The sequence below is a fragment of the Anomaloglossus baeobatrachus genome, chromosome 9 (assembly GCF_048569485.1).
Source record: "Anomaloglossus baeobatrachus isolate aAnoBae1 chromosome 9, aAnoBae1.hap1, whole genome shotgun sequence".
In the NCBI taxonomy this organism is placed as follows: Eukaryota; Metazoa; Chordata; class Amphibia; order Anura; family Aromobatidae; genus Anomaloglossus; species Anomaloglossus baeobatrachus.
In genome coordinates this window covers 18,874,256-18,893,053 of record NC_134361.1, presented here as the reverse complement: position 1 = coordinate 18,893,053, position 18,798 = coordinate 18,874,256, and the positions used below count along the sequence as shown (strand labels likewise).

The 18,798-nt window shown below is 51.5% G+C and overlaps 2 protein-coding genes across 3 annotated transcripts in view; one reads left to right on the top strand and one right to left on the bottom strand.

Moving 5' to 3' along the window:
• Window positions 1-832, bottom strand: part of LOC142250871 (butyrophilin subfamily 2 member A2-like) — a 62,678-nt gene extending 61,846 nt beyond the window's left edge. Inside the window, exon 1 of the mRNA XM_075323154.1 lies at window positions 533-832. Within this exon, the coding sequence (XP_075179269.1) occupies window positions 533-587 (55 nt within the window). The 5' untranslated portion in view covers window positions 588-832. The remainder of the gene's footprint in view (window positions 1-532) is intronic.
• The window catches only part of LOC142250870 (butyrophilin subfamily 1 member A1-like), a 25,674-nt gene continuing 7,546 nt past the window's right edge, over window positions 671-18,798 (top strand). Inside the window, exons 1-7 of one of the 2 annotated variants that reach the window (XM_075323153.1) lie at window positions 855-875; window positions 4,867-4,910; window positions 5,023-5,217; window positions 9,955-10,230; window positions 10,923-11,039; window positions 11,848-11,880; window positions 17,692-17,712. In XM_075323153.1, the coding sequence (XP_075179268.1) occupies window positions 5,076-5,217; window positions 9,955-10,230; window positions 10,923-11,039; window positions 11,848-11,880; window positions 17,692-17,712 (589 nt within the window). In that variant the 5' untranslated portion in view covers window positions 855-875; window positions 4,867-4,910; window positions 5,023-5,075. Of the gene's footprint in view, window positions 876-4,866; window positions 5,218-9,954; window positions 10,231-10,922; window positions 11,040-11,847; window positions 11,881-17,691; window positions 17,713-18,798 lie in introns of both variants that reach the window. The other variant, XM_075323151.1, reaches the window with a different exon arrangement.

Sequence of the window (18,798 nt, the reverse complement as noted above, 5' to 3'; positions counted from 1 at the left end):
CCCTGGGGTGAGACAGAGGGGGTATTAGATCAGGGCTATCCAGGAGCAGGGCAAGGAAGGCGGCCCAGACATCGTCACCAACAAACGTACCTCTGGGATCAGGGACAGCTAGCGCCACCTTAGTCTGAAGGCCAGTTTAGGAGCCCAGGTCCCTGGTTATCCCATTACATCCCGTGATAACGGAATAGCTTGAGCCAGCTCTGTTTGAGGTAACTTTTTTTGGGCAGACAGCTTCTGACTGACTTTACAGTGTAGCGGTTATATTGCTTAGGCACTATAGGGCAGTATTAGTTATGTAGTAGGAAATACTAATACACTATAAGGCTGTTTTATTTATGCACCATGTAGCTGGTAATGTTTATGTGATATATTTGTGTACGATACTACTATTTGGGCACTGTACAAGCAATTGTGTGCATGTGTATATATATATATCTATATATATATATATATATATATGTGTGTGTGTGTATAAATGTGTACAATACATGGTTCCGTATAGCTTCCTATGGATCGATATCAGTTACTGTACCTGAGACGGCAGCAGCCAGGAGGGTCACACCCGAAAACCAGCAGAGGTTCTCCATTTCCCGGTGTCCTCGTCCCCTCGCTCGCCGTCAGCGCGCCCCATTCATCTTGAGCTCTTGTTATCCGCCTCTCTGTGTTGTAAGACGCTGATCATGTGGTTTTTCTGTTTAAGGAAATAAGTCTGACAGAATTTAATAAAGGAGAAAGAGGCGGCGGCAGAAAGGGGCGAGAAAGGGGAGAGGATCCGAGCCGGAGGGGACGAGGAATGGAGCCTCTGCTCAGCTCTCTGCTCAGCTCTCTGCTCAGCTCTCTGCTCAGCTCTCTGCTCCTGCTCCCGGCAACCTCAGGTACCATCATCATCTCCATACAGATAAGTTGTAGTGTATCTAATCCTCTCCTGTGTGATACTGTCTGCAGGGCTGTGAATCTAATCCTCTCCTGTGTGATACTGTCTGCAGGGCTGTGTATCCAATCCTCTCCTGTGTGATACTGTCTGGTCTGCTGAGACGTGTATCTAATCCTATCCTGTGTAATACTGTCTGCTGAGACGTGTATCTAATCCTATCCTGGGTGATACTGTCTGCTGAGCTGTGTATCTAATCCTCTCCTGTGTGATACTCTCTGCTGAGCTGTATATCTAATCCTCTCCTGTGTGATACTCTCTGCTGAGCTGTGTATCTAATCCTCTCGTGTGACACTAGCTGTGTATCTAATCCTCTCCTGTGTGATACTGTCTGCTGAGCCGTGTATCTAATCCTCTCCTGTGTGATACTGTCTGCTGAGACGTGTATCTAATCCTATCCTGGGTGATACTGTCTGCTGAGCTGTGTATCTAATCCTCTCCTGTGTGATACTGTCTGCTGGGCTGTGTGTCTAATCCTATCCTGTGTGATTCTGTCTGCTGAGCTGCGTATCTAATCCTATCCTGTGTGATACTGTCTCCTGAGCTAGGTATCTAATCGTATCCTGTGTGATACTGTCTGCTGAGCTGCGTATCTAATCCTATCCTGTGTGATTCTGTCTGCTGAGCTGTGTATCGAAGCCTATCTTGTGTGATACTGTCTGCTGAGCTGCTGTGTATCTAATCCTATCTTGTGTGATACTGTCTGCTGAGCCGTGTATCTAAACCTATCCTGTGTGATACTGTCTGCTGAGCGGTGTATCTAATCCTCTCCTGTGTGATACTGTCTGCTGAGCTGTGTGTCTAATCCTATCCTGGGTGATACTGTCTGCTCAGCTGTGTATCTAATCCTATCCTGGGTGATACTGTCTGCTCAGCTGTGTATCTAATCCTATCCTGGGTGATACTGTCTGCTCAGCTGTGTATCTAATCCTATCCTGGGTGATACTGTCTGCTCAGCTGTGTATCTAATCCTCTCCTGCGTGATAATGTCTGCTGAGCCGTGTATCTAATCCTATCCTGGGTGATACTGTCTGCTCAGCTGTGTATCTAATCCTATCCTGGGTGATACTGTCTGCTGAGCTGTGTATCTAATCCTATCCTGGGTGATACTGTCTGCTGAGCTGTGTATCTAATCCTATCCTGGGTGATACTGTCTGCTCAGCTGTGTATCTAATCCTATCCTGGGTGATACTGTCTGCTCAGCTGTGAATCTAATCCTCTCCTGCGTGATAATGTCTGCTGAGCCGTGTATCTAATCCTATCCTGGGTGATACTGTCTGCTCAGCTGTGTATCTAATCCTATCCTGGGTGATACTGTCTGCTGAGCTGTGTATCTAATCCTATCCTGGGTGATACTGTCTGCTCAGCTGTGTATCTAATCCTATCCTGGGTGATACTGTCTGCTCAGCTGTGTATCTAATCCTCTCCTGGGTGATACTGTTAGCTGAGCTTTATGTATCTAAGCTTATGTGTGATACTGTCTGTTGAGTTTATGTATCTAAGCCTATCCTGTGTGATACTTTTCCTTGGAGTAAACACTTGGGTACACACCCACTTTTGATACTTTGGAAAGTTTCTTTGTACAGATCGGTTTCTCTGGTGATTTGTGAGATTGTGGCTGCGGATACTCGTGTAGATGCCAGAGAAAACAAAGAAGTAGAGCGCGGCCGCCATATTCACTGGTCTGCACCCCAAACTTCACATCACGCTCCCGCCTCATTCTGGGGGTAACAACCTCAGTATGATGGCCACACTCACACAGCTTAGAGGGCACCTCCACCTGAAATCCGCTCATACATAGACGCAGAACTATGGACTAGTGATCAATGCCCAGAAGGGTTCTGATCAAGGCACCAATCCCCTGTAGGTTGCCCCTTACCTGAAGGTGCATTTGACCTCGGGAGTCAATCTAATGGAGCAGCCCAGTGTTACACACAGAAAACCTTCTGAAAGTCCTTGGAGGATGAGCCAACCCTTGAAGTCTCCTTTTTTTCTGGGAGTTTTTGTGAGTAGGCAAATATGATGTAACATCAGACTCTAAGATTTTACAAATTTGTACTAAATCTTGTCTTCTTGGTCTTATTTTGGGTTTCATGATGCAGTTCATCAAAAGTGAGAAATTTTCATATCACCTAAGAAAAGCAGATGAGGTCTAGGAGGACTTCATATCTGTAGGCAATGAGCAGATAAGGTCTAGGAGGACTTCACATTTGTGGGCAAGGGGCAGATGAAGTTTAGGAGGACTTCACATCTGTGGGCAATGAGCAGATAAGGTCTAGGAGGACTTCACAACTGTGGGCAATGAGCAGATAAGGTCTAGGAGGACTTCACAACTGTGGGCAAAAGGGAGATGAGGTCTGGGAGGACTTCACATCTGAGGGCAAGGGGCAGATGACATGTAGGAGGACTTCACATTTGTGGGCAAGGGGCAGATGAAGTTAAGGATGGCTTCACATCTGTGGGCAAGGAGCAGAAGAGGTGTAGGTGGACTTCAGAACTGTGGGCAAGGGGGAGATGAGGTCTGGGAGGACTTCACATCTGTGGGCAATGAACAGATAAGGTCTAGTAGGACTTCACAACTGTGGGCAAAAGGGAGATGAGGTCTGGGAGGACTTCACATCTGAGGGCAAGGGGCAGATGGGGTCTAGGAGGACTTCACATCTGTGGGCAAGGAGCAGATGACCTGTAGGAGGACTTCACATTTGTGGGCAAGAAACAGATTAGGTGTAGGAGGGCTTCACATCTGTGAGCAAGAAGCAGTTGAGGTTAGGGAGTGATTCACATCTGTGAGCAATGAACAGATGAGGTCTAGGAGGACTTCATATATGTGGGCAAGGAACAGATGAGGTCTAGGAGGACTTCATATCTGTGGGCAAGAAGCAGATGAGGTCTAGGAGGCTTTAACATCTGTGGGAAAGGAGCAAATGAAGTATAAGAAACTTTCCTATTTGTGGACAAGGGGCAAATGAGATCTCGGAGGCCTTCACATCTATGGGAAAGGAGACCATATCCCCATCAGTTTAATCTTCCTTGATTCTGCTGGACTGTTATCTTATCAAATATTGTACTTCACGTAGGGTCATGATATTGTACCTCACGTACGGTCATGATATTGTACCTCACGTACGGTCATGATATTGTACCTCACGTACGGTCATGATATAGTACCTCACGTACGGTCATGATATTGTACCTCACGTACGGTCATGATATTGTACCTCACGTACGGTCATGATATTGTACCTCATGTAGGGTCATGATATTGTACCTCACGTAGGGTCATGATATTGTACCTCACGTACGGTCATGATATTGTACCTCACGTACGGTCATGATATTGTACCTCACGTACGGTCATGATATTGTACCTCACGTACGGTCATGATATTGTACCTCACGTAGGGTCATGATATTGTACCTCACGTAGGGTCATGATATTGTACCTCACGTAGGGTCATGATATTGTACCTCACGTACGGTCATGATATTGTACCTCACGTACGGTCATGATATTGTACCTCACGTAGGGTCATGATATTGTACCTCATGTAGGGTCATGATATTGTACCTCACGTAGGGTCATGATATTGTACCTCACGTAGGGTCATGATATTGTACCTCACGTACGGTCATGATATTGTACCTCACGTACGGTCATGATATTGTACCTCACGTAGGGTCATGATATTGTACCTCACGTAGGGTCATGATATTGTACCTCACGTAGGGTCATGATATTGTACCTCATGTAGGGTCATGATATTGTACCTCACGTAGGGTCATGATATTGTACCTCATGTAGGGTCATGATATTGTACCTCATGTACGGTCATGGTATTGTACCTCATGTAGGATCATGATGTTCTACTTCACATATGGTCACGGTCGTTTCTTATGTAATTTCCAATCGTTCTGACTGTTTATCTTTATTTCAGGTCATTTCCAGGTCAACTCCCCACATAAAGAATTGGTGGCAGAGGTGGGATCTAACGTATTCTTGCCATGTACCCTCACGCCAGCATTGCCCGAGGCCGGGCTGGAAGTGCGCTGGTTCCATAACCTTTTTACCAATATAGTCTTCTTGCTTAAAGATGGAATTGAAGATCGTCAGCATCAGAGCCCAGCCTACCGGGGCAGAGCCTTCATGAAGGAGCGGCCGGCCAGCGGGAATTTGTCACTTATTCTGCATAATGTACAACTTTCTGATGCTGGGAAATATAACTGCTTTGTAGAAAACATCACCACAAAGGTCTATGAAGAGGACTCCATGGAGCTCAATGTTGTGGGTCAGTGATTCATCCTTGTTGCAATCATAGAAGGGTTCATTGCATGGCCTAACATAAAACTGCTCAACAAAACTTGTAAAATACCACAACCAAGGCAAATCCGACAGGTCTCCTTCTGTAGAAGAATACATCAGCACAGGATACGACGAGTGTTTACAATTTGCCTCAGCATCAGACCAAGATCTTAATTGTGAAATGTTGAGTGGTTCCTCAAGTGTGGAATTTGCCTTTAAAAAGGAAATTATAACTGGAAGATACCGAGGGAATTTACAATTCATGTGACAAAGCATAAAATAGAAAACATCGGAGTGTAGGCTGTAGATAAGGCCGGGTGTAGTGGAGCGGTGTGTAGGCTGTAGATAAGGCCGGGTGTAGTGGAGCGGTGTGTAGACTGCAGACATAGCTCGGTGTAGTGGAGCAGTGTGTAGACTGTAGATGTAGCTCGGTGTATAGTGGAGCGGTGTGTAGACTGTAGATGTAGCTCGGTGTAGTGGAGCGGTGTGTAGACTGTAGATGTAGCTCGGTGTAGTGGTGCGGTGTGTAGACTGTAGATGTAGCTCGGTGTAGTGGAGTGGTGTGTAGATTGTAGATGTAGCTCGGTGTAGTGGAGCGGGGTGTAGATTGTAGATGTAGCTCGGTGTAGTGGAGCAATGTGTAGACTGTAGATGTAGCTGGGTGTAGTGGAGTGGTGTGTGGACTGTAGATGTAGCTGGGTGTAGTGGAGCGGTGTGTAGACTGTAGATGTAGCTCAGTGTAGTGGAGTGGTGTGTAGACTGTAGATGTAGCTGGGTGTAGTGGAGCGATGTGTAGACTGCAGACGTAGCTCGGTGTAGTGGAGCGGTGTGTGGGCTGTAGATGTAGCTCGGTGTAGTGGAGCGGTGTGTAGACTGTAGATGTAGCTCGGTGTATAGTGGAGCGGGGTGTAGACTGTAGATGTAGCTGGGTGTAGTGGAGCGGTGTGTAGACTGTAGATGTAGCTGGGTGTAGTGGAGCCGTGTGTAGACTGTAGATGTAGCTCGGTGTAGTGGAGTGGTGTGTAGACTGTAAATGTAGCTCGGTGTAGTGGAGTGGTGTGTAGACTGCAGTCGTAGCTCAGTGTAGTGGAGCAGTGTGTAGACTGTAGATGTAGCTCAGTGTAGTGGAGTGGTGTGTAGACTGTAGATGTAGCTGGGTGTAGTGGAGCGATGTGTAGACTGTAGATGTAGCTGGGTGTAGTGGAGCGGTGTGTAGACTGCAGACATAGCTCGGTGTAGTGGTGCGGTGTGTAGACTGTAGATGTAGCTCGGTGTAGTGGAGCGGTGTGTAGACTGTAGATGTAGCTCGGTGGAGCGGTGTGTAGACTGTAGATGTAGCTCGGTGTAGTGGAGCGGTGTGTAGACTGTAGATGTAGCTCGGTGTAGTGGAGCGGTGTGTAGATTGTAGATGTAGCTCGGTGTAGTGGAGCAGGGTGTGGGCTGTAGACGTAGCTCGGTGTAGTGGAGCGGGGTGTGGGCTGTAGACGTAGCTCGGTGTAGTGGAGCGGTGTGTAGACTGTAGATGTAGCTTGGTGTAGTGGAGCGGTGTGTAGACTGCAGTCGTAGCTCGGTGTAGTGGAGCGGTGTGTAGACTGTAGATGTAGCTGGGTGTAGAGGAGCGGTGTGTAGACTGTAGATGTAGCTGGGTGTAGTGGAGCGGTATGTAGACTGTAGATGTAGCTGGGTGTAGTGGAGCGGTGTGTAGACTGTAGATGTAGCTGGGTGTAGAGGAGCGGTGTGTAGACTGCAGACATAGCTCGGTGTAGTGGTGCGGTGTGTGGGCTGTAGACGTAGCTCGGTGTAGTGGAGCGGGGTGTAGACTGTAGATGTAGCTCGGTGTAGTGGAGCGGGGTGTAGACTGTAGATGTAGCTCGGTGTATAGTGGAGCGGTGTGTAGACTGTAGATGTAGCTCGGTGTAGTGGAGCGGGGTGTAGACTGTAGATGTAGCTGGGTGTAGTGGAGCGGTGTGTAGACTGTAGATGTAGCTCGGTGTATAGTGGAGCGGTATGTAGACTGTAGATGTAGCTCGGTGTATAGTGGAGCGGTGTGTAGACTGTAGATGTAGCTCGGTGTATAGTGGAGCGGTGTGTAGACTGTAGATGTAGCTCGGTGTATAGTGGAGCGGTGTGTGGGCTGTAGATGTAGCTCGGTGTATAGTGGAGCGGTGTGTAGACTGTAGATGTAGCTCGGTGTATAGTGGAGCGGTGTGTAGACTGTAGATGTAGCTCGGTGTAGTGGAGCGGTGTGTAGACTGTAGATGTAGCTCGGTGTATAGTGGAGCGGTGTGTGGGCTGTAGATGTAGCTCGGTGTATAGTGGAGCGGTGTGTAGACTGTAGATGTAGCTCGGTGTATAGTGGAGCGGTGTGTAGACTGTAGATGTAGCTCGGTGTATAGTGGAGCGGTGTGTAGACTGTAGATGTAGCTCGGTGTATAGTGGAGCGGTGTGTGGGCTGTAGATGTAGCTCGGTGTATAGTGGAGCGGGGTGTAGACTGTAGATGTAGCTCGGTGTAGTGGAGCGGTGTGTAGACTGTAGATGTAGCTCGGTGTAGTGGAGCGGTGTGTAGACTGTAGATGTAGCTCGGTGTATAGTGGAGCGGTGTGTAGACTGTAGATGTAGCTGGGTGTAGTGGAGCGGTGTGTAGACTGTAGATGTAGCTCGGTGTATAGTGGAGCGGTGTGTGGGCTGTAGATGTAGCTCGGTGTATAGTGGAGCGGTGTGTAGACTGTAGATGTAGCTGGGTGTAGTGGAGCGGTGTGTAGACTGTAGATGTAGCTCGGTGTAGTGGAGCGGGGTGTAGACTGTAGATGTAGCTCGGTGTATAGTGGAGCGGTGTGTAGACTGTAGATGTAGCTCGGTGTAGTGGAGCGGGGTGTAGACTGTAGATGTAGCTCGGTGTAGTGGAGCGGTGTGTAGACTGTAGATGTAGCTCGGTGTAGTGGAGCGGGGTGTAGACTGTAGATGTAGCTCGGTGTAGTGGAGCGGGGTGTAGATTGTAGATGTAGCTCGGTGTAGTGGAGCGGTGTGTAGACTGTAGATGTAGCTCGGTGTAGTGGAGCGGGGTGTAGACTGTAGTTGTAGCTCGGTATAGTGGAGCGGTGTGTAGACTGAAGATGTAGCTCGGTGTATAGTGGAGCGGTGTGTAGACTGTAGATGTAGCTCGGTCTATAGTGGAGTGGTGTGTAGATTGTAGATGTAGCTCGGTATAGTGGAGCGGTGTGTAGACTGTAGATGTAGCTCGGTGTATAGTGGAGCGGTGTGTAGACTGTAGATGTAGCTCGGTCTATAGTGGAGTGGTGTGTAGATTGTAGATGTAGCTCGGTGTATAGTGGAGTGGTGTGTAGACTGTAGATGTAGCTCGGTGTAGTGGAGCGGGGTGTAGATTGTAGATGTAGCTCGGTGTATAGTGGAGCGGTGTGTAGATTGTAGATGTAGCTCGGTGTAGTGGAGCGGTGTGTGGGCTGTAGATGTAGCTCGGTGTAGTGGAGCGGTGTGTAGACTGTAGATGGAGCTCGGTGTAGTGGAGCGGTGTGTAGACTGTAGATGTAGCTCGGTGTATAGTGGAGTGGTGTGTAGACTGTAGATGTAGCTCGGTGTAGTGGAGCGGTGTGTAGACTGTAGATGTAGCTCGGTGTATAGTGGAGTGGTGTGTAGATTGTAGATGTAGCTCGGTGTAGTGGAGCGGTGTGTAGACTGTAGATGTAGCTCGGTGTATAGTGGAGCGGTGTGTAGACTGTAGATGTAGCTCGGTCTATAGTGGAGTGGTGTGTAGATTGTAGATGTAGCTCGGTGTAGTGGAGCGGTGTGTAGACTGTAGATGTAGCTCGGTATAGTGGAGCGGTGTGTAGACTGTAGATGTAGCTCGGTGTATAGTGGAGCGGTGTGTAGACTGTAGATGTAGCTCGGTCTATAGTGGAGCGGTGTGTGGGCTGTAGATGTAGCTCGGTGTAGTGGAGCGGTGTGTAGACTGTAGATGTAGCTCGGTGTATAGTGGAGCGGTGTGTGGGCTGTAGACGTAGCTCGGTGTAGTGGAGCGGTGTGTAGACTGTAGATGTAGCTCGGTGTATAGTGGAGCAGTGTGTAGACTGTAGATGTAGCTCGGTCTATAGTGGAGTGGTGTGTAGATTGTAGATGTAGCTCGGTGTAGTGGAGCGGTGTGTGGGCTGTAGATGTAGCTCGGTGTAGTGAAGCGGTGTGTAGACTGTAGATGTAGCTCGGTGTATAGTGGAGCGGTGTGTGGGCTGTAGACGTAGCTCGGTGTAGTGGAGCGGTGTGTAGACTGTAGATGTAGCTCGGTGTATAGTGGAGCGGTGTGTGGGCTGTAGACGTAGCTCGGTGTAGTGGAGCGGTGTGTAGATTGTAGATGTAGCTCGGTGTATAGTGGAGCGGTGTGTGGGCTGTAGACGTAGCTCGGTGTAGTGGAGCGGGGTGTAGACTGTAGATGTAGCTCGGTGTAGTGGAGCGGTGTGTGGGCTGTAGATGTAGCTCGGTGTAGTGGAGTGGGGTGTAGACTGTAGACGTAGCTCGGTGTAGTGGAGCGGTGTGTGGGCTGTAGACGTAGCTCGGTATAGTGGAGCGGTGTGTAGATTGTAGATGTAGCTCGATGTATAGTGGAGCGGTGTGTGGGCTGTAGACGTAGCTCGGTGTAGTGGAGCGGTGTGCAGACAAGTATATGGGAGATGAATAACCTTCCTTGATGTGGATTTTCCATGTTTCCTCTAGGGTCGGGGTCTCCTCCACTTGTATCTGTTGATCTTCAGGACAGCGCTGTGGTTGTCTCCTGTTCTTCTGATGGTTGGTTTCCCAAACCTACAATGTTCTGGAAGAAAGAAAATGGAAACCTTCATCCAACTGATATAGAGACCGGCACTGACCCGACTGATCTGACCCGGGTGAAGAGCCGGATTCTTCTGAACAGCTCTGCAGAGGGACAGGTCTACTGCGGCCTGAGGCATCCCGTAACGGGGAAGGAGACCGGATTATATGTGAAAGTCTCAGGTTTGTGTCCCTCAAGAAGAAAACAATTCCCAAAGTATGTGTCCCTCCATCTCCTCATGCTTTTATATAGGACTAATTTGGCTTTCGTCAGATATTATGACCAGATTTCGCAGATTGCTGAAGCCGACCAGATAAACAGCGACTCATCCGGGCAGATCTAATGTTGAGATTTCGGGAAAACCGGAGTGACAACTTATGTATGACGGATCAGGGCTGTCCCCCCTAATTAAAAAGTAGCTGATTGGGTGTTTTTAGGTGGATTGGATCAACATACTGTACTCATTCACTGCCCCATATTGTCTGTGGGTCTCCTAAATTGTGGAGCAGACGAGCGGCCACTAGGGGGAAACTGCTGCACGTGAATGATATAGCTCCCATTGCCGGCTGTATACAGCTGTGTGCCGTGAGCACCCCCTAGTGGTGGCTGCAGGGAGGCACAATTTGGATATTTTTATAAGGGCAGTATGTTCACCCCGGGCAGTATACTGGCCACGTTACACATTCTGCCATCACACGTAATGGCGGTATATGGTCCTCAGACGGAGGCACTTTGGTCATCGTTATGGGGTCTATAATAGAGGCAAAGTTTACAAAGAAGTAAAAAGTTCTTAAATCATTCTGAAGACCCTCCAGCTTGTACTTATGGGTGACAATTAGTCCATTAATCACCGTTTTATGCTTTTATCCCGCAGACGCCATATTTCCCCGCACCTCGCCCTGGGCGATCGTCTTCTGGCTCCTCCTTGTTGTCACTATTGCTGTTTCCGCCCTGATGGCTTGGCTTCTCTACACAAAAAAAAAGAGGAGCGGTAATGTAGACGCAGAACTCTAATGTGTGAATACGTCTCTCGCATTTTGTTGCAGTTTTTATTACAACACATCAGTTGCAGTACCGCGTGTCACCACTCCGGACAGCACATTCTGTCATAGACGCCAATACAACAGCGCCCCCTACATTGATGATGGGATATTGATATCAGTGGTCTTATGTTTTTATTTTTTTTCATAGTAGTCTACCTAAAATGTCTTTTTACGATGCTTGCTGATAATTCCAGGGCTTTGTTTCCCTGCTCTTACAGTAAAGAATCCATGTATTTATCATCCCACCATCTGCTGTGTGATCTATGCTGCCATTAAGAAGCTTAATAATGTCACCATATTGCAGGATAGAGCAGCAATCATAGACATAAGATCGGTGACTTGTGACCACGGCTGTTTATCAGGATCAGATTTATGTATCACAGCATTATCGGGCTCCTGAAGGCTCGGTCTGTCCTTGTGGACACCACACAGCTGGCACTTTCTTTAGGAGTCCAGTGGGCGGTCCTACTCAGTGACTGACAGCTACCTGTGAATGCAAACTAATAGAGAGAAACCTGTCAATCACTCCATAGCTCCGCCCACTGGACTCCTGAACACGGCAGGGGCCGAGGTTTCAGCAGTAAAGTACAATTTATACAGAATATCCTCCTATGACATGAGGTTTCCCTCTGCTCCGCGCCCCCTGCTTTATATCATGTATACTGGGGTCAGCACGAGCCCCTGATACTGTCACATATACAGAAGTCTATATGTAACTATTTATAAAGACTGAGTGATTTGCTTTTATATTTGCAGAGACGCAGCTGAAGGCGCAGGATCTCCAGATCGGTGAGTTATTCTGTCTGTGCTCAGTGATCACCAGATGTGATGGAGACGAGTGGTGCAGAGTGCAGGCTGTACGGTGTGCGGGGCCTGTACGGTGCGCGGGGCCTGTACGGGGCGCGGGGTCTGTACGGTGCGCAGGGCCTGTACGGGGCGCGGGGCCTGTACGGGGCGCGGGGTCTGTACGGGGCGCGGGGTCTGTACTGCTGCCATCCACAGGGGGTCTCCGGGGGCCTCAGCAGTGTCATAGTCCTCTGTATCTCACATTCCTATCAGCCACCTGCTCCATATCCCACATGATCCCCTCCTCTTATTATAACCAATGGGGGCCGGCTCTATCCTGTTTACACAAAGAAATCAAGAAAAACAAGAACCAAGAACAACCTGAGATGTAATCTATTTCTGCTCTGACAAACTCAAGTCTTCATAGGTCCCGGGTGTAAGAAAGCTCATATACATACATTACACTACTGATCCTGTATTATACTCCAGAGCTGCACTCATTATTCTGCTGGTGCAGTCACTGTGTACATTACATTACTGATCCTGAGTTACCTCCTGTATTATACTCCAGAGCTGCACTCACTATTCTGCTGGTACAGTCACTGTGTACATACATTACTGATCCTGAGTTACCTCCGGCTTTATACTCCAGAGCTGCACTCACTATTCTGCTGGTGCAGTCACTGTGTACATACATTACATTACTGATCCTGAGTTACTTTCTGTATTATACTCCAGAGCTGCACTCACTATTCTGCTGGTGGAGTCACTGTGTACATACATTACATTACTGATCCTGAGTTACCTCCTGTATTATACCCCAGAGCTGCACTCACTATTCTGCTGGTACAGTCACTGTGTACATACATTACTGATCCTGAGTTACCTCCGGCTTTATACTCCAGAGCTGCACTCACTATTCTGCTGGTGGAGTCACTGTGTACATACATTACATTACTGATCCTGAGTTACTTTCTGTATTATACTCCAGAGCTGCACTCACTATTCTGCTGGTGGAGTCACTGTGTACATACATTACATTACTGATCCTGAGTTACTTCCTGTATTATACTCCAGAGCTGCACTCACTGTTCTGCTGATCTTATTTGTGTGTGCAGATGTCAGCTCTTGTGCAGTGTCTTCTGTATATCTTTGTGGTTAATACTGCGCTCTTGCAGGAAGTCTCGGCGCCCGGTGAATATATTGTTCTCACGTCTCGGTTTCTGAGCATGTGACAGGAATTGTACATTGCAGCATTATTTCTGCGGAGCGTCCTGCTGATACTAGAGGCCTGAGGAGTGACCGGCTCCTCCATACAGGGGGGGTTTCTCGCTTCTCAGCCTTATTTGTAGCACATTTTCCATATATATTGCTTCCATGCTCTCCAGGTGTCATGGTCTCTGCAGGAGCTGCGCTCGTCCTCCCCGGGTCCTGCACCTGCGCAGAATCACACACTTTAGTTAATGCCTGCAATCTGCACACAAGTCTCCCTAACCTTTGTCCGGACCAGTCCGGCTCCAGCACTGCAGTACTGCACACGGCCTGCGGGGGCGCTGTTTTGGGCAGATAACACCTATAGTTTTCTTACTGACTCTTTACCTTGCTATTTCCCATCATTTCATCCCAAACAAAAAGCAGAGATTCAGAGGCGGCCATAGATGATTAGTAGCAGGAAGGTTACACCGGGCGAGCGGCTGCGGACACCGTGATAGTGAAGATGGAGGAACAGATACAGAGGGGACGCACCCGTCTTCAGCCTTCTAACCTTCATTTGTTTGTTTACACCTTTAATTCTGCATTGTGTCTTACATGTTTTAACTTGTGCTCGGCACCCGCTACCCGGCACACGGCACACAGCACACGCCACATAGCACCCGGCACACGTCACCCGGCACACGTCACCCAACACACGGCACATGGCGCCCAGCACACGGCACCCAGCACACGTCACCCAGCACACGGCACCCAACACACGCCACATAGCACCAAACACACAGCACCCAGCTCACGACACATAGCACCCAACACACAGCACCCAGCACACGCCACATAGCACCCGGCACACGTCACCCGGCACACGTCACCCGGCACACGTCACCCGGCACACGTCACCCGGCACACGGCACATGGCGCCCAACACACAGCACCCAGCACACGTCACCCGGCACACGACACACGGCACCCAGCACACGGCACCCAACACACGGCACATGGCGCCCAGCACACGGCACCCAGCACACTGCACATGGCACCCGACACACAGCACCCAGCACACGGCCCCCGGCACCCAACACCTGGCACACGGCACCCAACACCAGGCACACGGCACCCAACACCAGGCACACGGCACCCAGCACACTGCACACGGCACCCAGCACACGGCCCCCGGCACCAACCCCCAGCACACATCACCCAACACCCGGCACACAACACCAGGCACACGACACACGGCACCCGGCAGACGGCACCCAACACACGGCCCCCGGCACCAACCCCCAGCACACATCACCCAACACCCGGCACATGGCACATGGCACCCGGCAGACGGCACCCAACACCAGGCACACGGCACCCGGCAGACAGCACCCAACACATGGCACCCAACACACGGCACACAGTCATCCACCATTTAATTTATTAACTCGACCTGGGAAACCTCCTGTTAGAATGAATCTTCCCACAGGCTCAAACCCAATGACATTCATGGCATACCTAACTGTGTGCGTGCTCCTCTTTCCTAATAAAAGGGGGGGGTCATTGTCAGGTGGGCAGGGTTCTTCTTATAGGGAGACCTTTCAAGGGATTATCCCATGAAGAGAAAACGTCACTATCATAGGAGATCGTTCCAAATTTTTCAAGAGCGTCTCCTCATCTGGAAGACTTGAGCCATCCATGGACGCTCATTCATTTAAATGGCAGTAATGTAATACTAAATGTCACCTATAGTGGCCGCTCTTAGCAAATGTCTGGTAGTAGATCAAGGCTTATTCTGCAGCTGATCGCTATGGTGGCTCCAATCTCAAAGGCTCTGTCCCTGGTTAGAGTTATGTGATAGATTCTCTGGTGTCCGGTCCATCAGAGTTGTCCCAATGATTAGTGATGAGCGGGCACTACCATGCTCAGGTGCTCAGTACTGGTAACTAGTGATGAGCGGACACTACCATGCTCAGGTGCTCAGTACTGGTAACTAGTGATGAGCGGGCACTACCATGCTCGGGTGCTCAGTACTGGTAACTAGTGTTGAGCGGGCACTACCATGCTCGGGTGCTCAGTACTGGTAACTAGTGATGAGCGGGCACTACCATGCTCGGGTGCTCAGTACTGGTATCTAGTGATGAGCGGGCACTACCATGCTCAGGTGCTCAGTACTGGTAACTAGTGATGAGCGGGCACTACCATGCTCGGGTGCTCAGGACTGGTAACTAGTGATGAGCGGGCACTACCATGCTCAGGTGCTCAGTACTTGTAACTAGTGATGAGCGGGCACTACCATGCTCAGGTGGTCAGTACTGGTAACTAGTGATGAGCGGGCACTACCATGCTCGGGTGCTCAGTACTCGTAACTAGTGATGAGCGGGCACTACCATGCTCAGGTGCTCAGTACTGGTAACTAGTGATGAGTGGGCACTACCATGCTCGGGTGCTCAGTACTCGTAACTAGTGATGAGCGGGCACTACCATGCTCAGGTGCTCAGTACTCGTAACTAGTGATGAGCGGGCACTACCATGCTCGGGTGCTCGGTACTCGTAACTAGTGATGAGCGGACACTACCATGCTCGGGTGCTCGGTACTCGTAACTAGTGATGAGCGGGCACTACCATGCTCGGGTGCTCAGTACTCGTAACTAGTGATGAGCGGGCACTACCATGCTCGGGTGCTCAGTACTGGTAACTAGTGATGAGCGGGCACTATGATGCTCAGGAGCTCAGTACTTATAACTAGTGATGAGCGGGCACTACCATGCTTGGGTGCTCAGTACTGGTAACTAGTGATGAGCGGGCACTACCATGCTCGGGTGCTCTGTACTCGTAACTAGTGATGAGTGGGCACTACCATGCTCAGGTGCTCTGTACTAGTAACTAGTGATGAGCGGGCACTACCATGCTCGGGTGCTCAGTACTGGTAACTAGTGATGAGCGGGCACTACCATGCTCGGGTGCTCGGTACTCGTAACTAGTGATGAGCGGGCACTACCATGCTCGGTACTCGTAACTAGTGATGAGCGGACACTACCATGCTCGGTACTGGTAACTAGTGATGAGCGGACACTACCATGCTCGGTACTGGTAACTAGTGATGAGCGGGCACTACCATGCTCAGGTGCTCAGTACTCGTAACTAGTAATGAGCGGGCACTACCATGCTCGGGTGCTCTGTACTAGTAACTAGTGATGAGTGGGCACTACCATGCTCAGGTGCTCAGTACTCGTAACTAGTAATGAGCGGGCACTACCATGCTCGGGTGCTTGTAACTAGTGATGAGTGGGCACGTCTTGGTAATAAGGAAGTGGAATGTTCTCTGCAGCACCTCCGCAGGTGAAATAAGGTATTACACTATCTATATCCTGTCCTTGTAATGATTGGATGGGCCGGGTCCTCCAGAGCTGTTGTATGATCTGGTGAATGGCTGAGGGTTGTCAGAGGAGGACCTCTGGTGACTGTTCGCTAATATATCAGCAGCGTAGGCACATGAGGATAGCTGCGGTTTTTCACATATGGAATAAATGGCGCTATGATAATAATACTAATAATTTTCACAATAGTGATATACAGTGACCATGGTTGGATGGGGCACGCTGGCCGCAGCACTGGCCCCTGCACTGGCCCCCGCACTGGCCCCCGCAGGCCGGCACTGGCCCCCGCACTGGTCCCCGCACTGGCCCCCGCACTGGCCCCCGCAGGCCGGCACTGGCCCCCGCACTGGTCCCCGCACTGGCCCCCGCAGGCCGGCACTGGCCCCCGCACTGGCCCCCGCACTGGCCCCCGCAGGCCGGCACTGGCCCCCGCACTGGTCCCCGCACTGGCCCCCGCAGGCCGGCACTGGCCCCCGCACTGGCCCCCGCAGGCCGGCACTGGCCCCCGCACTGGCCCCCGCAGGCCGGCACTGGCCCCTGCACTGGCCCCCGCACTGGCCCCCGCAGGCCGGCACTGGCCCCCGCACTGGTCCCCGCACTGGCCCCCGCACTGGCCCCCGCAGGCCGGCACTGGCCCCCGCACTGGTCCCCGCACTGGCCCCCGCAGGCCGGCACTGGCCCCCGCACTGGCCCCCGCACTGGCCCCCGCAGGCCGGCACTGGCCCCCGCACTGGTCCCCGCACTGGCCCCCGCAGGCCGGCACTGGCCCCCGCACTGGCCCCCGCAGGCCGGCACTGGCCCCCGCACTGGCCCCCGCAGGCCGGCACTGGCCCCCGCACTGGCCCCCGCAGGCCGGCACTGGCCCCCGCACTGGCCCCCGCACTGGCCCCCGCACTGGCCCCCGCAGGCCGGCACTGGCCCCCGCACTGGCCCCCGCAGGCCGGCACTGGCCCCCGCACTGGCCCCCGCACTGGCCCCCGCAGGCCGGCACTGGCCCCCGCACTGGCCCCCGCACTGGCCCCCGCACTGGCCCCCGCAGGCCAGCACTGGCCCCCGCACTGGCCCCCGCAGGCCGGCACTGGCCCCCGCACTGGCCCCCGCAGGCCGGCACTGGCCCCCGCACTGGCCCCCGCAGGCCGGCACTGGCCCCCGCACTGGCCCCCACAGGCCGGCACTGGTCACTCGCTGTTCTCCTCGTCTCATACAGGTTAATCTGTGATATTTTTCTTTTTATTCACAGAGCGACTCCAGTGGGAAGTGGGTGAGTGTCGCTGCTGTTTCTTTCCATATCCCCCCCCACAGCCGCCCATCAACTCCAATCACAAACTAATAGGATTGGTGTAAAGTTCTGCAGCGAGTATATCATTATCTAAAACAAAAAATGGAACTGTAGATTTTCCTACAAGACGATTTCCAGGATTACGTCACTGCTTATTTTAGATGACGTTCACCATAAAGAGAGAAGAACAGTGACGGGACACAAAGTAATGGGCATTTTTTGGATAGTAACGAAGTCCCTCTCTCTCTCCCACTCTGTCCCTCACTCTCTCCCACTCTGTCCCTCACTCTCTCCCACTCTGTCCCTCACTCTCTCCCACTCTGTCCCTCACTCTCTCCCACTCTGTCCCTCACTCTCTCCCACTCTGTCCCTCACTCTCTCCCACTCTGTCCCTCACTCTCTCCCACTCTGTCCCTCACTCTCTCCCACTCTGTCCCTCACTCTCTCCCACTCTGTCCTTCCCTGTCTCCCACTCTGTCCTTCCCTGTCTCCCACTCTGCCCCTCCCTCTCTCCCACTCTGCCCCTCCCTCTCTCCCACTCTGCCCCTCCCTCTCTCCCACTCTGTCCTTCCCTGTCTCCCACTCTGTCCTTCCCTGTCTCCCACTCTGCCCCTCCCTCTCTCCCACTCTGTCCCTCCCTCTCTCCCACTCTGTCCCTCCCTCTCTCCCACTCTGTCCCTCACTCTCTCCCACTCTGTCCTTCCCTGTCTCCCACTCTGCCCCTCCCTCTCTCCCACTCTATCCCTCCCTCTCTCCCACTCTGTCCCTCCCTCTCTCCCACTCTGTCCCTCCCTCTCTCCCACTCTGTCCCTCACTCTCTCCCACTCTGTCCCTCCCTCTCTCCCACTCTGTCCCTCACTCTCTCCCACTCTGTCCTTCCCTGTCTACCACTCTGTCCCTCCCTCTCTCCCACTCTGCCCCTCCCTCTCTCCCACTCTATCCCTCCCTCTCTCCCACTCTATCCCTCACTCTCTCCCTCACTCTATCCCTCACTCTCTCCCACTCTGTCCCTCTCTCCCGCTCTGTCCTTCCCCGTCTCCCACTCTGTCCTTCCCCGTCTCCCACTCT